The sequence below is a fragment of the Cavia porcellus genome, unplaced genomic scaffold (assembly GCF_034190915.1).
Source record: "Cavia porcellus strain 051 isolate PalLab524CR breed Dunkin Hartley unplaced genomic scaffold, mCavPor4.1 scaffold_1, whole genome shotgun sequence".
In the NCBI taxonomy this organism is placed as follows: domain Eukaryota; kingdom Metazoa; phylum Chordata; class Mammalia; order Rodentia; family Caviidae; genus Cavia; species Cavia porcellus.
Window position 1 is genome coordinate 67,357,664 of NW_026947484.1, and position 21,829 is coordinate 67,379,492.

A 21,829-nucleotide genomic window follows, 5' to 3' on the forward strand; every position below is an offset into this window, starting at 1 on the left:
CCCAGGGTTCTCTTCTCAAATGTCTTGAAACATGTTTTCATTTCTATACCTTTAAGTGCTGATGGCTTCACTTTGCCTATTTCTGAGGCTGCCTTTTGGAATCTTTTCTGTTGTTCCATGCAAAGAACTTAACTTCTTTGTAATGCCTTCAGTAGCCACCTTCTCTTTTACTTTACCTTTATTCATACTGCTTTTTGGCCAACCTGTGATTTTTCAAATTTTTATGTTCGTCTCCTCTTTGCTTCCAGTACTCTGTATAAATCTGATTAAAAGTGGACTGTAACTTTTGACCCAGCTGTACCTCTCCTGAGTATATTCCTAAAAGAGTTAAAGATATCATAATAAAAACGCATATTCGTGTTTATAGCAGTGTAATTTACAATGGCTACGTTCTGGACACAGTCTTGATGACTGTATTGATTACTTTTCTCTGGTTGCTAGGACAAAATACTTAACACCCAAAATGAAGGAAGAAAAGGTTTATTTAGCTCACTGTTTGTGGAGGTTTCAGTCCACAGTTACCTGTCTCCAAGGCAGGGTGTCATGGCAGAGGGGCAACACTTCCAGGCAGCAGCCAGCAAAAGCAGCCAGAGGGCTGGGGATTTAGCTCAGCGGCATAAGCGCCTGCCTTGCAAGCATGTGGTTGTGAGTTTGATCCCTGGTGCTGGTAAAAATACAAAAAAAAAAAAAAAAAAAAAAAAAAAAGGCAGCCAGAGCAAAAGCAGGGTTGCAGGGGTAGTAACAAGCCTCTTTTCTTCCTTATAGTGTGCACAGGCCATCCCCACCCCAACCCTGGGCCTGTGTAGCACTCACAAAATCTTGCACTCCTCTTGCACTGGCTGAAGACATTTACAAAGTTCAAACCCTGACTCCCTGCTGAGTCTCTTAGTTAAACTCCTACACTGCTCAAATTGACACAGTGCATCAACTGTAATAATGCCCTTCATAGACAACTGAATAAAGAAAATGTATATAGACAAGATGAGTGTCATTCAGGAAAAAAAAAAAATGGATTCATGGCATTAGCAGGAATGTGGATGGAGCTTAAAACTATCAGGTTAAATGAAATAAATCGGATGCAGAAAATTAAATGTTGTCTGGTTTCACTTATATAAGAGATCCAAAATACAAATAAATGGTAAAATAATACTTTTTAGATATAGGAAAGGGAAATAGCAAGAAGCATGAAGGGGAGTGATGCAAAAATGGCCAACATATAAACATACACATCAACTTCCCCAAACAAATGCAAATATTGTGTGTTGCAAACAGATAGAATTTTTTTTAAAAAAGGAGCCAGCAGTACTCATCCCACATCCTGAATGCTATGCTGCCTTGAAATTTCTTCTGCCACATAAACTACCTGGTGCCTTTAAGCTCAGCCTCCCATATAAAGTAGCCAAACTATTTGCCATGGTATAACAAGCGTGACCTCTGGTCCAACTCCCATACAATGGTCATTTCTATCCAGAATTTCATCAGTGATGAGCATTCTGGTTTTTTGAGCCTCCATCAGAATTGCGCATTTAGGTCCCACTGACAGCATCGCAGGGTTTTTGTGGCCCCCTTCTGCAGACCTTCCCAGATTCCTCACAGTGATCAATTTCAGAGACTCCACGTCATCAAGGAGAGGCACAGCGACAACTCTACCTATAGGTGCCAATTTCCTGTGTGTCCCTTAATCCATTCAAGGTGACACCCAAAATTAACCATCACAGATGATTGCTGATCACGAATCTTTAGATTGTTCTTTGGAATGTGTGTGCATGCACACATGCACAAAGAACTTTTTTGGTATCAGAGCCATACTGAAAACTTCCTACTCAAATGTTACAGTCTTAGTCATTCTGGGGCTCACAGTTCAGGGCAAACTGGTCCTCTGCATGTCAGCCTGGAGGAGGGGAAACAGGATTTGATCTTCCCCGCGTGGTTAGAGATGCTCACTCTAGTCTTAGCACCCATAAATAATGTAGGGATGACTCAGCGCTTCGAGAGTTGGGTCAATTTCTATTCCAGAAATTTCTTTCTTTCTGAGGATGAAATATAAGGAAGACTTGTTTTTGTTTCTTTAATGAATTCTCTTGTTTAATTAAGTTTATTTAATGGTACAATTTAGATACACAAAATGATCACATTCATTGTAGGAAATTTGTACCTGCCCCTGATAGATCCTGGTTCCTCTTTTTTCAATCCCCTCCCTTCAACCCTCTTCCCCTCGTTTATCAAGCACTTTTTACATTTTATCCTCTTTTATCATTTTTTTCTTTTCCCTTCCTTCCTTTCCCCTAGTCCCTCCCTAGTCCCCTTTTCTTTTGAACAATTTGTTTCTATTTCACAGTATCTATTATATGTTTGGTCCACATTCACCCTTTCAGTTTCTCACACCAAAGAAGCAGTACAATATTTACACACGTGTACCTGATTTATTTTTCCTAAGAATATGGTCTCAAGATGTATTCATTTAGCCAGAAATATCTCGTTTATCCTTCTTATGGCTAAGTAGTATTCCATTGCATAAAAACATCACATTTTTTTTTAATCCCTTCTTTGGCTGATGGGCATTTGGGCTGTTTCCAAGATTTAGCTATTAAAGAATGTGCTGCTATAAACATGGGTGCACCTATATCACTGTGATATGATGTTTTCAATTCTTTTGGGAAGATACCCAGAAGGTGAATAGCTGGCTCAAATGGACTTATAGTCCCAGTTTTTGTGGAATCTCTATGCTGATTTCTGCAGTGTTTTTTTTTTCCAGTCCACACTCTCACCAGCAGTGGAGAAGAGTTTTTCTTGATGAGAACCTAAATTAAATCATGTTATGGTTTGTGTTTAGATGCCCACCAAAACCTCATGAAGTCATAGGTAGGGCTTTGTCAGAGTAGCTGGATCTAGAGTTTGTGACATTGGAATTCATGGTGCAATCCTAGCATCAAGGGCACTAGGATTAAGGGTGTGAGTTTACCCACCTTTAGTAGCCTGGATAAGATATAAGGGATAGAGGTGGTCACCCCTTGCTTGATGGCTTTTGCTGTTGTCAGCATGTAGTATTGCCATGTAGTATTTCTTCTCTGCAGTGCCCCTCTGCCATGCCAATTATGGATTGAAACATCTACAAACTGTGAGCAAAATAAACCTGTCCTCCCTTCGGCTTTGAGCAGTAAGTATTTTGTCCCAGCAATGAGAAAAGTAATTAAGGCAAGTAGGCATAAACTTGCTTGTTGATTTGGGAGGCAGGAGGAAAATTAAAGGAGGAGGGGACATTTACAAAATTTTCTCTGAGGCAGGGGACAATAAGAAGTCAATAAGAAGTTAAGAACTCTTGTGACTCGGTGCCATGCTCAGGCTGATGAGGAGACAGCCAGGCACTAGCCCTTTCCTGTGAGTTGGTGCTATTTGCAGACTGCAGGGGAGGAGAACAAAAAGTCACCAAGAAGCTAAAACCTCCTGTGAGTCAATGCCATGTGCAGGTTGACTGGGGGAGAGCTAGCCCCTTCCAACAGGTAGGCAAGGACACAAGGAGAGCCAGCACCACACCCTCACCCCGTATGTGACCAGCTTATCCAGAGAAACACAGGCTATGATGATGCTAATAAGATAAAATACAATTTAATGCTTGCAGTGTTCAGTGTTTCACTGACTGTGCAGGCCTAAAGCTGGTGGTCTGGTCACCTATTCAGAGGATAACAATACACAGTGTAGCATCTATGGGGAATCTCCTTCTGAAGGTGGTAGCCATTATTGATTTTCTATTATGTTGTTTCAAAATCCTATGTCATACTCATTGATTTGTTTGGTTGTGTTTTATCTTGTTTGATTTTGTTGTATCTAATGTCATGGACAGCTGTTTCGAGGATAACAAGATATATTAGGGAGCCATTTTGTATTTACTATTATCTTTTGAAGTCATGCATTGCATTCATTGTTTTGTTTTTATTGGTTCTATTGTTTCGTTTTGTTTGATTTATGGTAACAATTATTGATTTCCTATTGTCATATTGAAATTCTGTGTTGCTTACACTATCTCATTTTGATTGGTTTTATTGTTTTATTTTGCTTGGTTTTAGTCTCTAAAATAAAAATCAAAAATCTCTGAGTTAAATGGTAGGCATGGTTCCAAGGCTAAATGGTATTTAGATAAGAAATGACTAGGAAAGTGGTGTTAGATAATTTTTCAAATATTCATACATTTTTTTCAGAACCTTTGCTCATAGATGATATTGTCTAAAGTGTTTGTGTTGAAGGATGGAAAAGGTAGTTGCTAATTTAAGGGAATTCACAGCCTACTGCTATGGTTCTCTCCATAGGGGATGCATTCCAAGACCCCCGGTAGATAGCTGAAATTGTAGCTAGTACTGAATTCTATATACACTGTTTTGTTTGTTTGTTTGTTTTTGGCAACACAGGCATTCAGTGGCTAATGAGCAGGGTAGTATATACCATGTGGGTACACTGAACAAAGGGGCAGTCCACATCGTGGCAGGGAGGAATGGAATGGCACAGGATTTCATCACACTTCTCAGTGAGGTGTACGATTTAAAAATTGTTTACTTCCAGAATGTTGCAGTTACTATTTTTGGGCTGAAGTTGACTGCGGGTGTATGAAACAATGAGAGGCAAAACTCTGGGTCAGGGAGACTGCTGTAGCCAAAAAATCACACATATTTGATGACTGCAAAAATAGTGGTAACATAAAGATATGGTAGTGACAGGGAGGAGAGAATGAGCCTGTCTTTCCGTGAAGTCAGGAGAACTTGTGGAAAATCAGTGCTCAGACAGAGAAGAGATGAGTTGAATGGCCCAGGCGTCAGCAGGATTTTTGGATGGGGATCGATGAAGGAGGGGAAAATGCAAGGCCTGCGTTTTAGGTGGTGAAGTCACATTAAACATCCTTCTCACCCTGTGCATGCTGTGCTGCCATCACACTTGCAGACCAAAATATACTGTATCTATTTGCATGAAATAGTGTTTTCTCCAAAATTTTGAGGACTTCATAAAGGAACATTTTCTTTTGAAGCTAGATGATAGCTGTAAGATTGATAACCTGGGTTGTCAATCAAAAGTCACTCAAAAGGGGATTAGTATAGCACACTGTGGGGGATGTCTGGGTGAGTCATGCAGTGTGACCCATCCCCTTCTTTGTGGGGCCCTCCCTCAAGCGCTGCATCCTGGCTGCCACGGTGAGCTACTTTGCTCCGTCGTAATAATGTTCCTCAGAGCCAGCCCGCCATGGACTGATACCTGTGACACATGAGCCAAGGGCTTTGGAGTTGTAGGTGTCAGGCATTTTGTCCTAACAGTGGAGAAGTCCACTGTACAATAGTGCACTGTACTTTCAAAGAGCTACAGAATTAGAATTCCCAAGTTTTCATTCTTAACCTAAGCTCATGTTTAAGTGAACTAGCAACAGCTCTTGTTTAAGAAGCATTTATTTTCATTTGAAGTGATCTTTAGAAGTGAGGAGAGGACAGCTAAGAGACTAAGTCAGCTTCTGTCACGGATGTGTTTCATTGCGTTACCCCATCTCCTTGCCTGTCCTTATAGAGGTTTAAGGATTTTAAGTTCATTGTCCATTTTCAGAGCTTTGTTCTTTCCTTGTTGTCCTCGCTTACTGTTTCATTTTTCTTACAAAATCAAGCTGTTGTGCAAGAGCAGGATCTGACCACAGGCTGTCTCGAATTAAGCGTCCCTCTGTTGTACGACTCTGCTGATCCTTTCTGGGGCTGGTGACCTATTTCTCGCTGCTGCCCTGGTGTGATGATCTCTTGGTGAACATGTCTGTAGGACAGGCGGAAATGTTCATTTTCGGAAATAGCAATGAACTGTGAGAGATTCTAAAACCATTAATGTACGTGTTTACCATTTCCCTGTATTAGAAAATAAAACAGTTCTGAGTCAGGTTCAAGAGGAAAGTGACCTCATGACCCTCCTTACAAGAGAAATGAACTGCATAAGTATTTTAGCTATAAGTCATAGTTATTTGGGTAGTTTGTTTTCTATTCTTTGTATGGTTTACTCATTTTTAAGGAGAAATAATTGATGTTCAAGGAATTTTCCAAAATAGTTTTATTAGTAATAAGCCCTTGACTCTTAAGAGTCTGTATATTTTCTGTTGTTTCAGAATCTTACCCAAATGAGCCACTGCCATGGAATACACTCTATAAGTTGTTATAACTTTGCAGAAGAGTCAGTTATAACAATTGGAGTCACAAATCTCTGGATCATGTAACTACACACAAGAGGTGCATATAAATCAGTGCTAACCATTTCCCGATATAAAGTAGTTAATACTGACGTAAATGTCTGTATTGAATTTTTAAAAGTATACCACATTTATAACAAATTATAGAAATTTGATTGTGTTGTTAAATAGCTCAAATTAATTTAGGATAAAAGCCAGCCTTGTAGTGTTACTGCATTTGAACTCTTAAATTCATTTATGGTGAATATTAGAAGGACATTGTTTTTGATACTTAGAATTAGAAAAGCAATCATTCAAGAATTCTTAGTGATTAAAAACTGTTAGCTGGGTGGGGTGGGGCAGGCCCGGAATCCCAGCACTGTGCATTGCTGAGGTAGCAGGATTGTGAGTTTTAGCCCAGTGTAGACAGATTAGTGACGTAGACCTGTCTCAAAATAATAAAATAAAGGGCCGGGGATGCAGCTCAGTGTGAAAGTCCTGTGTTCAACCCCTAGTGACACCCAGTCCCTATAAAAGGGTTACTATAGAATAACCTTTGGCTTTTCCTGATTTAAGAACTATCCTCTAGTCAAGTTTGGACTTAGAAATTCTTTCTTGTTCAAAAAGAGACCTATAAATACAGAAAGTAGAAAGATACACATGCAGAGTCATGAGGGTCTGGCTTGAAGACTCCTCCAGGATCCGAAAATCTGTGATACCCCAGTCCTTTGTAGATGTCAACTGGTGCAGTATTTACATAAATTCTGCACATATCCTGCTGTGTACTTATAGTCATTTCCAGATTACTTGTAATACCGAGTGTAATGGACATGTTATGCAAGTTGTTGTCCTAATGTATTGTTCAGGAGATAATGACAAAATGTTTGCACATGTTCAGAACAGATGCGATTTTAAAAGTATTTTCTGCCCATGGTTGTTTGAGTCCACAGATGTGAAAGCCATACATATGGAGGGCTGAGTACACTAGGAATCATTGTCCTTGCTTAGTCAGTGAAGGTAATTTTGCAGATTAATAAATCAAGAAGACTATCAAATATAATGTAGCATCTTTTGAATTCTATTGCACTGTTTTATTGTTTTGTTTTTTAGCATCATCACTTAATTTTTTCTTTCAACTTTGCTTTTTTGTTTGGAAAAGGGTCCCAAATTTGAAACCACCCTGAGCAATTTAGTAATTTAGAGACACCCTAAAAATAAAAAAGGACCGGGAATATAGCTTAGTGTAAAAGCCCTGAGTCCAATCACTGGTAATGTGCACACACACACACACACACACACACACACACACAGGCACATGAACTGTTATCCTTTTTTTTAGTGAAGGGACCCTGTTTCAGCTGTTTCCTGTTCAGTGTTACCTGGGATATTGAGTTAAAAACAGTACCGCTGCAATGGTGACGTGGGGCCTGGAAGAATCCAATAACTGAGGCTTATTGCCACTGGTAAAATATTTTCATCCTGGAAATTGAAAAACAGAGCTCCTGCAGGGATGTTGTATTCATGCAGAAATGAAATTGGAACTTGGTAGAAAACCCCATCCGCTCAGCTGAATGTGCTATAGAAACCTGAACATCGCCACCCCAGGTAGATTTTGTTTTGAGAGAGTCTTTTCAAGAGGGCCCTGGGATGGAGCTTCCCATCTGGTCCACCGCCTGGGCACATCCTGAACCCCTGGAGTTAAAAACATATGCTCCCTGCGCCTAGGAAGATGGTGGGAATGAGTAGGATGGAGCGGCCCAAGGGTGCTCTCTGCTGGGCTCTGCTTTGGACTCGGGTGGAGAATCCTGCGGGATGTGCCCTGGTCAGCCAGGACCCACCCAGGAGGGGCGCACAGGCAGCGCATAAGCTGTCACTGAGAGGAGGCCACTGGGGCCAGTAGCTACTGTCATGGCCAGCCTAAGTCGGAGGGGTCAGCAGACTCAGTGGCCACACTCTTCTGCAGCAGACCTCTGTGCCCTGAGAGTTGCTCTTGTTTAATGATTACAAGAGGAGTTTTCTGTCTTCCTCGATCCCCGCTTCAAGATCCGCCTGGTTCAGAGCCGGAGCCTCCCAGGGTAGTGTCTTCCTCAGACAGGGTGAGCAGCTGGGGCCACTTCGTGGGCAAAGCAGCCTTGTCTGTTCGGCAGCTCCTTCTGTTCTGCCCAAACCACTTCCTTATTGCTTTCAGGAACGTTTATTCGTCCCTCTTGTGTGGTGTTTTAGGGTCCAGTGCTACAAGGAATAAGAAAAATAAGGTCCCTGTCCACAGTCCATCTGTCCCCACCGCACCCTGCTTCCGCAGTTTAGACCATAGCAGCCACATCCAGGATGGGGTCCTCATTTTGTTGTGAATTATGGTTCACTTGGGTCACGTGGGCTCCTGCAGCACTGACCTGATGACCAGCTTCTCCCTGGGCTTCAGGAAACATCCCAGGGAGTCTTATCAGCTCCTGGCTTTGGCATTCAGGCAAGCTCTCTTTCTGAGTCCTAAGGAAACTCTAGAACAGCTGGCTCTTGCTCTGGTGTCCTTGGGCTATCACTTGGAGCGGGTTTGTTTTGCTGTGGGCTGGGTTTCTTCCTGGCTCCTCAGACCAACTTTTTGTTTCCCCTGTGATCCTTCCTGTGTACTTAAAATGAAGCTGAAACTTTAACCTCAGATTACTTTCTCAAATCCCAGAGGGTTTAGGATTTTAGCATGAAGACATTTTGTTGGTTCTTTTCCAGTTATAAGCCTTTTAGCGCTCCGTTATTTTGTATCTGGATTGAGATTCACGGGTAGAATTTCAGAAGCCTCTGGAGAGACACAGGGAAGATGGGAGAATCTTCTGTAAGGACAAAAAAGGAAAAGGGTCAGTTTCACATAAGGAGGTCAGTTGTTTGTGCCTGTCTTCTGACATGTGGTGCCCAGATAATTGAAGGTTGGGGAGATTTTTAATTGGAATACTGAGGTTTTATTTACTGTACTCAATTTGATTAATCATAAAAGTGTTTCTGTTTTCCACCTATGTGAGTCACATTTCCTTCCACAGCACTTATTTAAATAAAATGTAAAGCTAAAAAATAAAAACTTTTCTAAATAAAAAATAAAGCTAAGTATTAACTCACATATGTGGCATAGCCTAACAAAAATCACAGCATTGGTAGATGCACGACCCAGCTTTGAGAAACAGAATTGAGGGGAAAGCCCAGCACAAGTGTCTTGCAGTAAGGCTCCCAGCCCCGTAGGGTCAGAGGCGCATACTCGGTACCTGCAGGAGGCCAGAAGCTGGGAAAGGTGAGCTTTCATTTGAAATAGAACACAGATTCTCTGTGCCAAACAGGGCGGAATGATCATAAGCAGTAACTGAGTGTCTACCCTTTAAAAGAAGTAAGTCATGTCAGAGGACTCTCAGGATGCGGGAGATCCAGGACACCTTTTCCCAGTGTGAAACTCAGGAGAACGTGGGAGGTTTGGCTGCGAAGAAGCTCCATCCCTTTTGACAGGGCAGAGAGCAGAAAGGCAGAGAAAAACCCCGAGGTATTCTGGGGAGTGTATTGCCAGCCGAGGGCCTTGCTGGAATGTCAGCCACTGATTTTATTACTGCAGACAGTTGCAGCAGGACGATGCCGAGCAAACAGCAGCCTTTGGATAATGAGAATTTAGCAGGGAAGCCTTGCGTCCCTTAATGGTGGACATGTGTCCTGCAAAATGCACTGTTAGGCAGTTTTGTCCTTGTGTGTCGAGGATGCAGCCTGCTGTGTCCCTGGGCTGTGAGGTGCTATCTACTCAGCCACAAACCCTTGTGACTGTACTGAGTGACCATCGCTAAGCAGGAAGTATACAGATAAGATTCCAGTTAGTAGGAAGTTTTCAGCTCCATTTATGATCTTATGAGACCTCCATCATGAATGTGTCCCTCCTTAAGGGAAATGTCATTGTGCAGCACAAAGTCCTTGGGCACAGCCATCTTTGAATTTTAAGATGAAAACAGACAAAAGTAAGTGGAAATGAGCCACCCTCTCATTTATTATTCAGAACAGAATCTAGGAGGGTAATTGTGATTGTGCTTTTATTCTTTCCCTGCTCCTCCATTGTTCTGCATTGGATCCAAATGCTTTCCCCTCTTTCTGAACCAAAAAGCTGCTGGGGCGGAAGGCTCCTTCTTTTTGGTATTTATAGTTGTTGAGACTTGGGAGCCCCTTCTGCACCACCATGTTTATTTTGGGGGCAGCTGTGGGAAAGCCCTCACAAAGAGAGGAGAAGTGAGGTACTGCGGACCCCGCTGTGGTGCTGAACCTATGGCATACGTGCCGCTTAGGCACGCAGAGCCCTCTCTGCCAAGTAGTGATGACCTGATTGCTGTGTTTATGGCTCTTATACTAACAAAGCATGAGCCAGGATTGACCAATTATCAGCATGCACACAGTAGCAAAGATCACATTATTTGTGCAAAAGCACACCCAGTGTAAACTTTTACCTTTCAATAAAAAGCTGTTTGCATCATTGAAAGCTCTGGTACAGTGTTGGTGTTTTTCTTTTAAGAACAAAGATGTTAATGTGAGCATTTCTTTCTTTTTTTTTTTAAACCTCAGGATTTAGATTTAATTGCAGTGTTGGCACTTTGCAAAGAACAAGTGGGTTTCAGGTTGCAGTTGGGTTACTTGGTCTGTGAAAGTTTCACCATCGTTGAGGTAGAGTGTAAAAACTAAGTTACCCAGTTCTCAAAATCATCCAATTAAAAGCACCAATAATTTTCATTCTAAAAATTATATTCTTTAGATTTTTCTTTTGCTTTCTTTGAGTAAATGAATAGTTGTATGGATAATGTTGAGTTTCTGCTTAAAGCAGGTAAAACTCTTCTCAGAACCTTAGCTTGAATTTTCCTGGTGCCTGAGGTCCTTGTCACGGCTGCCATAGAGTTGCCATCAGGTACTTTCTCCTGCTCTCACTTGCCCCCATTGGCTGCTGAAACCTTTTCTGTTCTGCAGGCTGAAAGACAAGGTCCCCTGTGCCAGGGTGTCAGTTAAGAGAGGAGGTATAGAAGGTCCTATTTATTTGGGGAGATGCACATGGTGGAACTAGCCCATGGTATTATCAGGGGCAGTGTGTGAACCCACATAGACCCGGATTGAGACCCAGGCCACACACTTCTAAGACAAGGGATTGACCACCTGTTTCATGTTTCTGCTCTTCCCTTCTGGAACAAGAAATTACTCCCTAACCGAATGGTAGAGAGGTTTGAGCAGCACCGAATGACCCCCGCTCTGACTCTGCCTCTGCCTTCCTGGCCCCGCCCTCGGTGGGTGCTGTCTGACAGTCTCTCTTTGCTGCGTGAATCTTGCTTTTATTGCTCCAGGTTTGTTTTTATTCTGTGAACAAATGCAATTTGAAACCAAAGAATATTTAAAAGTATTGTTATCTATTAAATATATTTATATCCTTTATTTATCTTAAAACAACTCCTAACATCTTTTTGAAAAGATGTTTGGATCTAAAAGCAGAAACCAGTGGTTTTTGTTACCTATCTTGGTACCTGTCTTAGTTATGTTTCTCTCATTGCTAAGACAAAAATACCTGATGCCTAAGGTTAAAGGAGGAGAAGTTTATCTGGCTCACAGGTTATAGAGGTTTCAGTCCATAATCAGCTGGCTCCAAGGGAGGCATGGCAGAGGAGCAATGTGTGGAAGACAGCAAAGGCAGTAAGAAAAGAGGAGAGACACAAGCCTTGTTCTGCCCCTTTTATGTTATCCTGGCCACCAGGATTAGGGCTGTGCCAGTCCAACCAATGGACCGATCCAGCAATCGCTCACCCTTAATCCCAGCACCCTAGTCCTAGCACTGAACCATGAGTCAATCACAAACTGGAGATTGAGCTCCTTCTGAAAAAGCCCAGCTCCGTGAGCACATGAGGCTTTGAGGAGACATGCAGACACAAACCACAACAGTGCACAATGTTGGATTCAGTCTTGAATGATTTTTTCTGGCTTCAGAGCTGAAGTTGCAGCTTGTCTGGAGGTGGGTATACAATCTCTGAGTTCATATTTGTGTGTAAAATGTTTGCTTGGGGTAATTTAGCACTGACCAGAGCTCGGCAGTGCTAGGATGTAATGCAGTAAAGGGTGGAAGCATTGGAGTCAGGGGTGTGTGTGCAGGGACCCCAGGGTACTTTGGGAATAGAGATCTAAGCTGATCTGAGACTTTGGACCAAGCTCTGGCAGTACAGTGGAGGGGAGAAAGAGAAACTCTCTACCCCTGTTAGTTCTTATGTGGGCTTTTTGACTAGACCTAGAAACCCAATTAATACAAAGCTGATTAACAGAAAAGCACACATTTCATTTTGCATGTGTATGGGGACCTTCACAAGAGAGAGAAGTCCAAAGAAGTAACCATGATGCTTTTAAACTTTTTAAGACAAAGAACAATAAATGTATGAAACAATGACAGGACAAATGGATATCTGGCCTGGGATAGTAAATTCCAGGGATATTACTAGGAGCTATGTGGGGATTGGGATATAGAAGCCATGAAGGACGAGTGTCACTTCAGATCTGTTTATTCAGGCTCGCTCTAGCTCCACTCACCAATGTGTGTTCATCAGGTCTGTCTTTCAACCTTGAAATGGGAAGAGCAGTCGTGATGGTTCGCTGCATGACAGGCAAGGGAAGTGGCCCTTTCTGAAGCTGCAGTTCAAGTAATTTCAAATGGAAATAACCAGTGTACCAGTTCAGCATCTCGCTCCTTCACTCTTCCAGTAGGACCTTCTCAGAGAGCCTCATGTGCCAGCACGAGGAGCCCTGAGTCATGAAGCAGCAGCTTTGAGGGACATCTGGTCTCATCACAATTATCCCTGTGCACTTTGTTGCTCATTTTTCTGGGGGTAATATAAGACCGATGAAGGGAAAACTGTAATGTTGTATGCTTGTTCTGTGCATTTCTTCATTTAACAATTCTTTGATTGATGACTATGTCACAAGCACCTTGTTCCTGGTACCCAAAGCAAATGACTTTCAGGTACCACATTTACTGGATTAAGGGTACACTGAGAGGTCTGTCCACAAGCACATAGCAAATGTGGATACCCAGCCAGGGTACCCCAAGCACTTTAGGGGAACACACTAGGAGAAGGGTGGCAAGCCAGCCTGCAGGAAGCAAACTGTCTGCAGGCCTTGTGGCATTGGTGATAGTCTGAAAGCGGAGGCACTGGTGGCCTGATTTCCAGCCCAGTTGTGTGCCTGGCTTTCCCTGACCCAGGGCCAGTGTCCTCATCTCTGAGAGAGGCAGATGGTACCACCTTTCTTATCTCTAGAGGGTAAAGCGAGGCAGCAGCGAGCCTGTTTGGGAGGCTTTCCTCCTGTCCCAGCAGCATGCACCTGCAAGGTGGTGAGTGGACCTTGTTTAGTATTCAGTGTTTGACTGGGAACTTCAGATTTGTTCCTGTGAGATCAATGCAGCAAAATCCTTAAACTTATTACCTGGACCTTCTTCTTGGACAGTAGAGCCTGTGGTTAGAGTCTAATGGAGTGAATCCCAAAGTCTTTCCTTGGCTGCCTGTGTGGATTTGCAGAGATTGTATGACCAAACTGAATTCCAAGTTTTTCATCTGTAAAGTGAGGATAACAGGACGTACTTCATCAGCTGGTGCTGAGGCTTAAAGGAAACCATTTCTGCTGGGTGAGCCAGAGCATGCTTGTAAACCCAGGGACTCAAGAGGCTGAGGCAGGAGGAGTGCAGGTTCAAGCCGGCTTGGGCAGTTTATCAAGGACCCTGTCTCAAAATATGAACTAAGAAATAAATTTAAAGAAAAGGTTGAGGATATAGCTCAGTGGTAAGAATGGCTCCTGGGCTCAAATCAGAGAGAGAGAGACAGAGAGAGAGAGAGAAAGAGAGAGAGAGAGAGAGAGAGAGAGAGAGAGAGAGAGAGAGAGAGAGAGAGAATGAGAATGAGAATGAGAATGAGAATGAATGGATTAGTTTAGATGGAATGCCTGGCCCGCACACACAGGGATTGCGTTAATATTTACCGTTATCAGGAACAGGCTAATGACAGAGGAGCGTCCACAGGTACACAGTTCCTCCTGGGTCATTCTTGTGTTGTTTATGCTTCAGGTGAGTCATTTTGACCTACACTGAGTGCAAGGTGGTTGGAATAGACCTGATATGTTCTATCCCTTCATGTGGTAGACAGGATAAAACCCTGCAACTGAGTGAGTTCTTTATTACCACCTTATATTCTAAAATCAGCCTTAGAAAAGAACAGATTTTTGAAACACTATATCATGGATGACCCTTGAGGATGTTTTGTTAAAGGAAATAGCCAGACACAAAAGGGCAAACACTGCGTGATTACAGTTGTATGAGGCATCACAAGTAGTTGGATTTATGGAGAGAGAAAATGGAGCAGTGATTGCCAGGGTTGGGGTGGGAGAGAAATGAGGGGTGGCCCAGTGGTGTGGGTTTCCATGCTGCAAGATGAAAAGGATTCTGAGGATGAGTTCCCAACAATGTGAATGTAATGCAGCCACTGAAAAACTAGCTGAGCTGTTTTTGAAAGTTAGTGGGTTGGTAGTGTTTAACTATAAAAAATAGTTAAGATGGTAAATGTCAAGTTATGTGTACTTTACCATAATTTAAAAAATACTTCTTAAGTATCTACCAAGCATCAGGTAACACACCAGGCAATGTGTGTGGAACAAGCACAGCTCTTGACTGTCCAGTGGAACTCGGGGTGGGAGAGGGGGCGCGTATCGGTCAGGTGTTAGGTAGCTACACTGAGGGCAGAGGGCAGCCGAGATGGGGCACAGAGAAGCCCAGGCTCGCTGAGTACAGGGACTGAGCCATGTGGGGTGCAGGGCAGTGCCAAGAGTGCGGCCGAGGTGTGGGGCAGCTGCTCTAGGAGCGGCCTAGCCTGTGTGGCAGGCAGGTGTGAGAGGCCAACATGGGCAGTTTATCAAGGACCCTGTCTCAAAATATGAAGCAGAGGGCAACCACGAGCAGAGGGCAGATGATGGGGTGCTGTGACACAGGTAGGGATCTGCACTCCTGGCCTTCTCGGCTTCATGGAGAAGATTTGTCTTCTTCCTGAGCTCAGTGGAACCCACTGAGGAGGAGGCCATGGGAGAGCAGATAAGAGTTTTGAAGAAAAAAATCAATCTGAGAGAATATTGTTTCTTAGAAGGAAGAATCTTAGTGACAGTCAGTTTGATCTGGGTCGGGCCCTTGTAACAGGTCCCACCCAAGTATTTGCTGGGCCCTAGAAGGAGTCCACATGGATGCCATTCCCTAAGTTTAGATACTTATGGAGCATAGTCAGGCTGACAACCAGGATCATCATATTCCGTCCTCCTGTCTCTGTAAGTCAGACATCAAAGAAAGATGTGGAAGCAGCTAGGGTCTTCACATCACTAGGAGTCAGCCAAAGACTACACAGAATTACATGGCTCCTTAATCCTACCCTTATAAAGGAAAGAGTAGAAGAGTCTTATAATTAGTAAACCACTTCCTGTACATATTTTTGCATTCATTATAGCAAGCTCATTATGTTCTAAATAATATTTTTACATAATTTATCTTCTTTTGACAAAAATACTGAGTTGGACAACTTTTCTGAAATGGTTTACTGGAATATGATTCACCTGTGATATTTGGTTTCCTCTTCATTTCACATGAAGGAACTTGACCTGTTGAGGCCACATCCACCTGAAACCTTAGTAAAATCTTAGAGCTGTAGACTTGAGTAATGAGTTATTAATAGAACACATACTCAAGCTATGGTAATGTGACGGTCATGATTAATTACATTTATCACAGAAAATACTAGAAGATCAATTGGGTTATGTAAATCTCTGCTCACAGTATATAGCAACTTTTTTGTGATCTTCTTAGTCTGGCAATCTGATACAGATGTGGTCTTGGCAGCGTACAGTCTACATACTGTGCCATGTGCGCACATTCGGGAGCGGTGGGCATGGCTCAGTGCCACATCCTGTGCTTTGGCTGCGGCAGGCAGTGCTGTGAATGTGAGGTGCTCCTGATCTACACAGTGGAACCTGCAGAGACATGATTGCAAGGTGCTTCACGGTGCCAGGATCAAGTGTATTCTTGTACCCAAAGGCAGGAATTGATGAGATAATTGGCCTTTCCTCCAAGTGTTTCTACTGCTCAAATCCTCCCTGTCCCTGGAGCAGATGCTGCTTCTCCTATGGTCAGTATTAGTGGCAGCAGAACCCTGCACAGTTTAGGAAGTGCAGACTTGAGCACCCGCTGCTTTAAGAACTCAGGGCAAGGAGCACAGCGAGACATTTCCCTGGGGCTCAGGATGCCACCCGGTTTAACCTCATACTCCTGGAACATCTGGGAGGACCTAGCCGTGTCTGCCCCATCACCGTGTCCATTGTGGTATGGACTAATACTGCCATCAAGACCTTCCTTTCTAAAGCGTGTGTTTGAGGTCTGCTGACAGGGCTTTTCATTTTACAGGCACTGGCGAAAGCGGCAAGAGCACCTTCATCAAGCAAATGAGAATTATCCACGGATCTGGATACAGCGATGAAGACCGGAAGGGGTTCACGAGGCTGGTTTACCAAAACATTTTCACGGCCATGCAAGCCATGATCAGAGCCATGGACTCGCTGCGGATTCAGTACGTGTGTGAGCAGAATAAGGTAAAGTGGGCTGGATGTGACTTCCTAGTCTGGCTAGTGAATGTCCTGGAACAAAAGGATAGACTAAGTGGTTTGGTCAGTTGTGCTAGAGCGCCAGCTCTGGACCAGAGCTACCCAGGAGTGTGAAGGTTTGGTGAGATCTTTGGCTTGTTTGCAGGAATGAGATTTCTAGAGAACACAAGCTTGGTAGTGTGGTGCCACAGTGTGTGAGATCCAGATGTTTGGGCACTGGCTGTGGCTGCTTGCAGCAGGCAGTGGTAAAGGATGATGCACATTTTCTCTTTCAGCCTAGAGGCCCACTTTATTTCTTCAGTGGAGCAGTGGAGATGTTGGGCTTATAGTGACCACCTTTTTAAGAATTCCCAGTCTCAGGAAATGTTTTCACTAATGCGCGGCAGACTGCTCAGAGAAGTCAGTGAAGTCTGTTTGTTTGTGTTGGGAGCTGGTCTTTCTTGGGAACTAAGCAATAGTTTATGGGAACAGTGCTGGAGTTCCAGCTAGCAAAGTGCTCTCATGAAGTGATGTGTTGCTGCTGGTTATTAAAAATACAAACCTACTTAGGGCCAGAGGAAAATAAGGGGGAAAATGGGAGAAGTCAAATAAAATTTCACAGGATTGTGCCAGAGTGAAAGTCCCCAGGGAAATACTGCCTCTGGGTGCATTAGGAATCTAAATTAGCTCTATGAGTTTATTTAAAATAATTGACACCAAGTTATGCTATGATGTGACACTAAAGAGGAAACTTCTGTGTCTCTCATGTACATATTTAAAAATTTAGCTGCTACGTGTCAGAGTTGCACAGGCTTTAGTGTGGACAACTTTACCATGAATCGGTGGCCTCAGGCTCATGTGCATTTAGACAAAGAGCTTCAGAGCAATCAAATGCTTTAATTTTTATTCCTGGGTGATGGGCTTATTGGAAAACATGCTATGTGGAATATTTTAGACACACTTTTAAATTCTTTGCAACTTCTTATCTTTGCCGTCATTTCCTTGCATTCTGAAAGTCATGTAAATCCATGCATCTTGCCCAGTTTCAATTTTTGACAGAGTAAACACAGGTGGTGTGAATTAGCATATAGTGTAACTGGTGCCTACTGATGGGAAAGGTGACTGCTGAGCCATTGGGAGGTTCTAGGAGTGACCTTGGTGACTCCTTTATCCACTGGTCTTGAGTACATGCATTATCTTCTTAAAAGCATACGATTATTCTATACAACATCTAAAAGTCAAGCATTTGTGTATATTTTAAGATTATCTCAGAAGAGAAGCTTGGGAAGGACATCCTTCTGGGGATTGCAGCTTATCTGTTTGCCCCTGTTGTTAGATGTATATTGTTGTTGTCATATGAGGTGACTGGGTGAGCCAGGGCTGGGTTTGGAAGCAGAAACTCGGGAAGAAAAAAGCTTACCATTTCTGCTTGCCCCAGAATGTGCGTTTGTAAAACCTAATCAGGTTTAGTAATCAAGGCCTCTGGGTTTCTGTTTCTGTTTTGTTTTTCTTCACAACCTTCTAAAAGTGCTCTAAGTTTATATTTCAGACAAAAATATGTGTGGTTTGGCATTCCACCACTTTCTCTTTTTCTTGTGTTCCTAGTTCTTTTACACAAGCCATCTTCAGTTGTCTGCAAATCTGCATTAGATTCTTGGAATGACTATTACAAAATATTTCAGATTGATCACTTAAAAAAAACTTACGTTCACACACACTGGATGGATACCACAACTCTAAAATCAAGGTTCATTGGTTCCAATCAAAGGCTCTGAGAAAGAATCTGTTCCTTGCTTTTCTCTTAGGTTCTGGTGTTTAGTAGAAATTTTATTGGCTTGCACATGTATCACCCCCGTCTCTGCTCCTGTCTTCACATGGTGTTTTTCTCTGCATGTGTCTGTGTTTACATGGCTTTGTCCTCTTTGTGTCTTTATTCAAATTTCCCTCTTCAGTAGGGACATCAGTCATTCATCCATTTCGACCTCATCTTAACTTGAGTGCATGTACAAAAATTTTATCCCCAAATAAGGTTATTGGGAATTTTAGTATTCGTATCTAACATATTTTTTCAACTGAGAGGTAGTCTTTATTAACCTGAGATATACCTATATAAGGTATCGTTTATTTTCTTATACTTTCCCTACTTTTTTTTTTTAAAGGAAATGATCACATGTGTTTGCTCACTCTCTTGATAGGCTTTAAGTTTTATGTTTCTCAAGAGTGTTTTATAATCACATTTTGGAATTTATGATTTCTCAAATATTGCAAAGACATTTGTTCAGCAGCAGAATTCTTCAGTTTGAATTTGCTAGTAACTCACGTTTACTTGTGGTTTCTCTGATGTTAGAAGAGTCTGCTGTTCATGCTGCTGGGGCACCTTGGACTTGAGACATCCTTGTAAGAAATTGTCCTGCACCGAAGCAAATACTGGGGTCCTGCAGAATTGGCCTACCTACCTTCTCAAAACTCTGAGTTCACATTAAGTGATTGCTAGTTCTACTGTCCTTTCTGGAAGACAAGCTCAACCTTCAGGATCTCTTAACTATGCTTCTTCCTCATGCCAGATTTGCATGTAACTTAGATAAATTTAATTACAAGGGCTTATCACAACAATATAAAACCAAAAATGTTTGAAAAGAACAATTAATTAATAAGCAATAAATGGATTATTTCTCCTGTCATCTCATTTCAGTATACACAATTCACAACACAATGTGGATCTGTCTTTCCCTTTGAAACCACTGTAGGAAGCTTTTCTTGGATTCTGAATTCAGAGTCCCAGGTGAGAGTCAGGGGCTGGACCTGCCAACCAGTCCTCTTAAGAGGCTGAATGTTTTGAGTCGAATTGAAATGGAAGACCTCTGCTAGTTCTCTCTGAAGTTTTGCACAACTGGTACAGGGGCAAACAGGCGCTTTGCTACTGCGTTCATTAGATTTCCTCCTCTGCTGACTCCTGGGTTCCCAGCACACTGCTGTGCAATCCTGGAGGCATTTTGGACTCACAGGCAGGACTTTTAGTTGGTGCTCACAGTGGTCTGGATGCAAGCTGAGTGTTTGGACTGGATTTTTACAAGCTTCAGGTGATGGTGACTGGGCAGACAAGGTTGAGAACATGGATATATATGGAACTAACATTCTGTGGAGGAGTTCAGATTCTGTTCTCCAAAGAGGGCTGGAAGCTTTTGGGCATTTTCCCCATGGGATAACTTAAGCAGTCTCTATGCAATGGTGAGCTGGGTAGGGAGCTCCCTCCACCTCACATGGAAGGAGCTTGTCCACTGCACTAGGCTGGTTAGATTAGGTACAGTCGTCTTGTTAGCTAGCATCTTAGGTGATACCTTTGCACTGGAGAGAACTGTGTGTGTCCTTTGAGTCTCCTACAGATGCACTTCCAACACGGTGTGATGCCCACTGCGTCCAGCAAAGGGCTGGGTGGGAGCAGAGGAAGGAGCTGTGCCTGGTTATGTGGAGGTGCCATCACAGTGCCTTCTCCCTCGGTATCCTGCCGTTTTGTGTGGAAATTCTCTTGGATCAGCAAAAGAATGAAGGGAATAGGTTATGTTGATAACAGATCCAAAGTGTACATTTTACTTGTAATAAAATGTTATCGCATTCTGGTTTGTGAATAAACAGAGGTACCATGTTAGGAAATTAAGTAGTTATATATTTTTAATTGCCATTAATAGATATTTTTATCTATCAAAATAGTAATTCATCCAGTATGAAACATAAACATCAAACTTCAAACTTCACGCTGGAGCAGTACAGGCAAGGCTGGAGGTTATAGGACAAGATCACAGCAGAGTACATTGTTCAAGGCAAAAAACCTTTGCTCATATCTCCTATCTCTGCATATGAAACTCTTGAGTTTCATTTCTCATCTGGGGAGTAGGAGGCTGAATTACCTGGAGGCTTGTGTGAGGAAATCAGGCTCCGCTAAATGAAAAGTGTCAACGTATGTCATTTTGGGAACAGCTGAGTTTCCCAGGGATTGGAGTATTTTAACACTCTTATTTTCTAATTTTTAACACAGCTGTTTAAATGGGTTTTTCTGTGCCACTTCCTCATCCGATCTGAAAAGTCAGATCTGCAGGAGCCTTTGGGAGGGGTGAGGCATCCCTGGCTGCTGATTCTCTAGCAAATACTAAACTCCGGACCGTGCTTCCTGCATCTTGTTGGATGTTAGAAACCACACGATGCAATGTTCTCCATGCTGAGAGCTTGGATTTCTACCTGGTGTCACATCAAGAATAGCAACTGATTCTCCACTAAAATATTAGGTAGGAGCTTTTCTATTTATCCCAATTGTTCGCTGATTAATCAGTGGTTATTTTAGTCTGAAAATTGCTATAACCAGAGCTTCCATTAAATGAGCTTAGAAACACAGAAGAAATAGGATGGTAAAGAACATTGTTTGCCTCAGCTGCTGTCACTACTTAAGCCTGAATGCCCATTACCTTTAAGCCTGCACTAGAAAATGGAAGTTCGAGGGTCAGTGAGGAATAACAATATTGATTTAACCATTGCAATATTAATTTCTTCTCCTACCTCAAACCTGGAAATGAACTCACCATATCCAAAGAAATGTTTTTAAAAACCTGATGGAGAAGGGAAATGTCACTAGCTTATAACCACCCAGAAACCAGTATGCCCGTCGGCACACTTGGGTGTCTGTCCCCTCATCCCACCCCAGGAAAGTGTTTGCTCAGGTCTTTTCAGTATCTTCCCAGTTCATCGTTACCCTAACACATAAAGGGGAGCCTCGCAGCACCTGCACGATGTTTGAAGGGCATCATTTACTTCTTGGTTGTACCCAAGACCCCTGCGGGTGCACCTCCTAGTACTGAGCTGCCCTGGGGGCACCCTAAGGTCCAGGCATGGGTGCCTTCCTGCCGTTGCTGCTCAGCGGCCTCCAACGTGCTCACCAGTGGTGAAAACCACGCCCCCCGCGTGTACAAAGAGCTGACGCCCCCTGGCGGTTGTTTTGGGGTCCTGCCAAAGTCTTCAGGTATCCATCTG

At 42.9% G+C, this 21,829-nt stretch overlaps 1 protein-coding gene across 1 annotated transcript in view; it reads left to right on the top strand.

Annotated features, from left to right (window-relative positions):
- The window catches only part of Gna14 (G protein subunit alpha 14), a 200,986-nt gene that overhangs the window by 101,303 nt on the left and 77,854 nt on the right, over positions 1–21,829 (top strand). Inside the window, exon 2 of the mRNA XM_003472227.5 lies at positions 16,635–16,819. Within this exon, the coding sequence (XP_003472275.1) occupies positions 16,635–16,819 (185 nt within the window). The remainder of the gene's footprint in view (positions 1–16,634; positions 16,820–21,829) is intronic.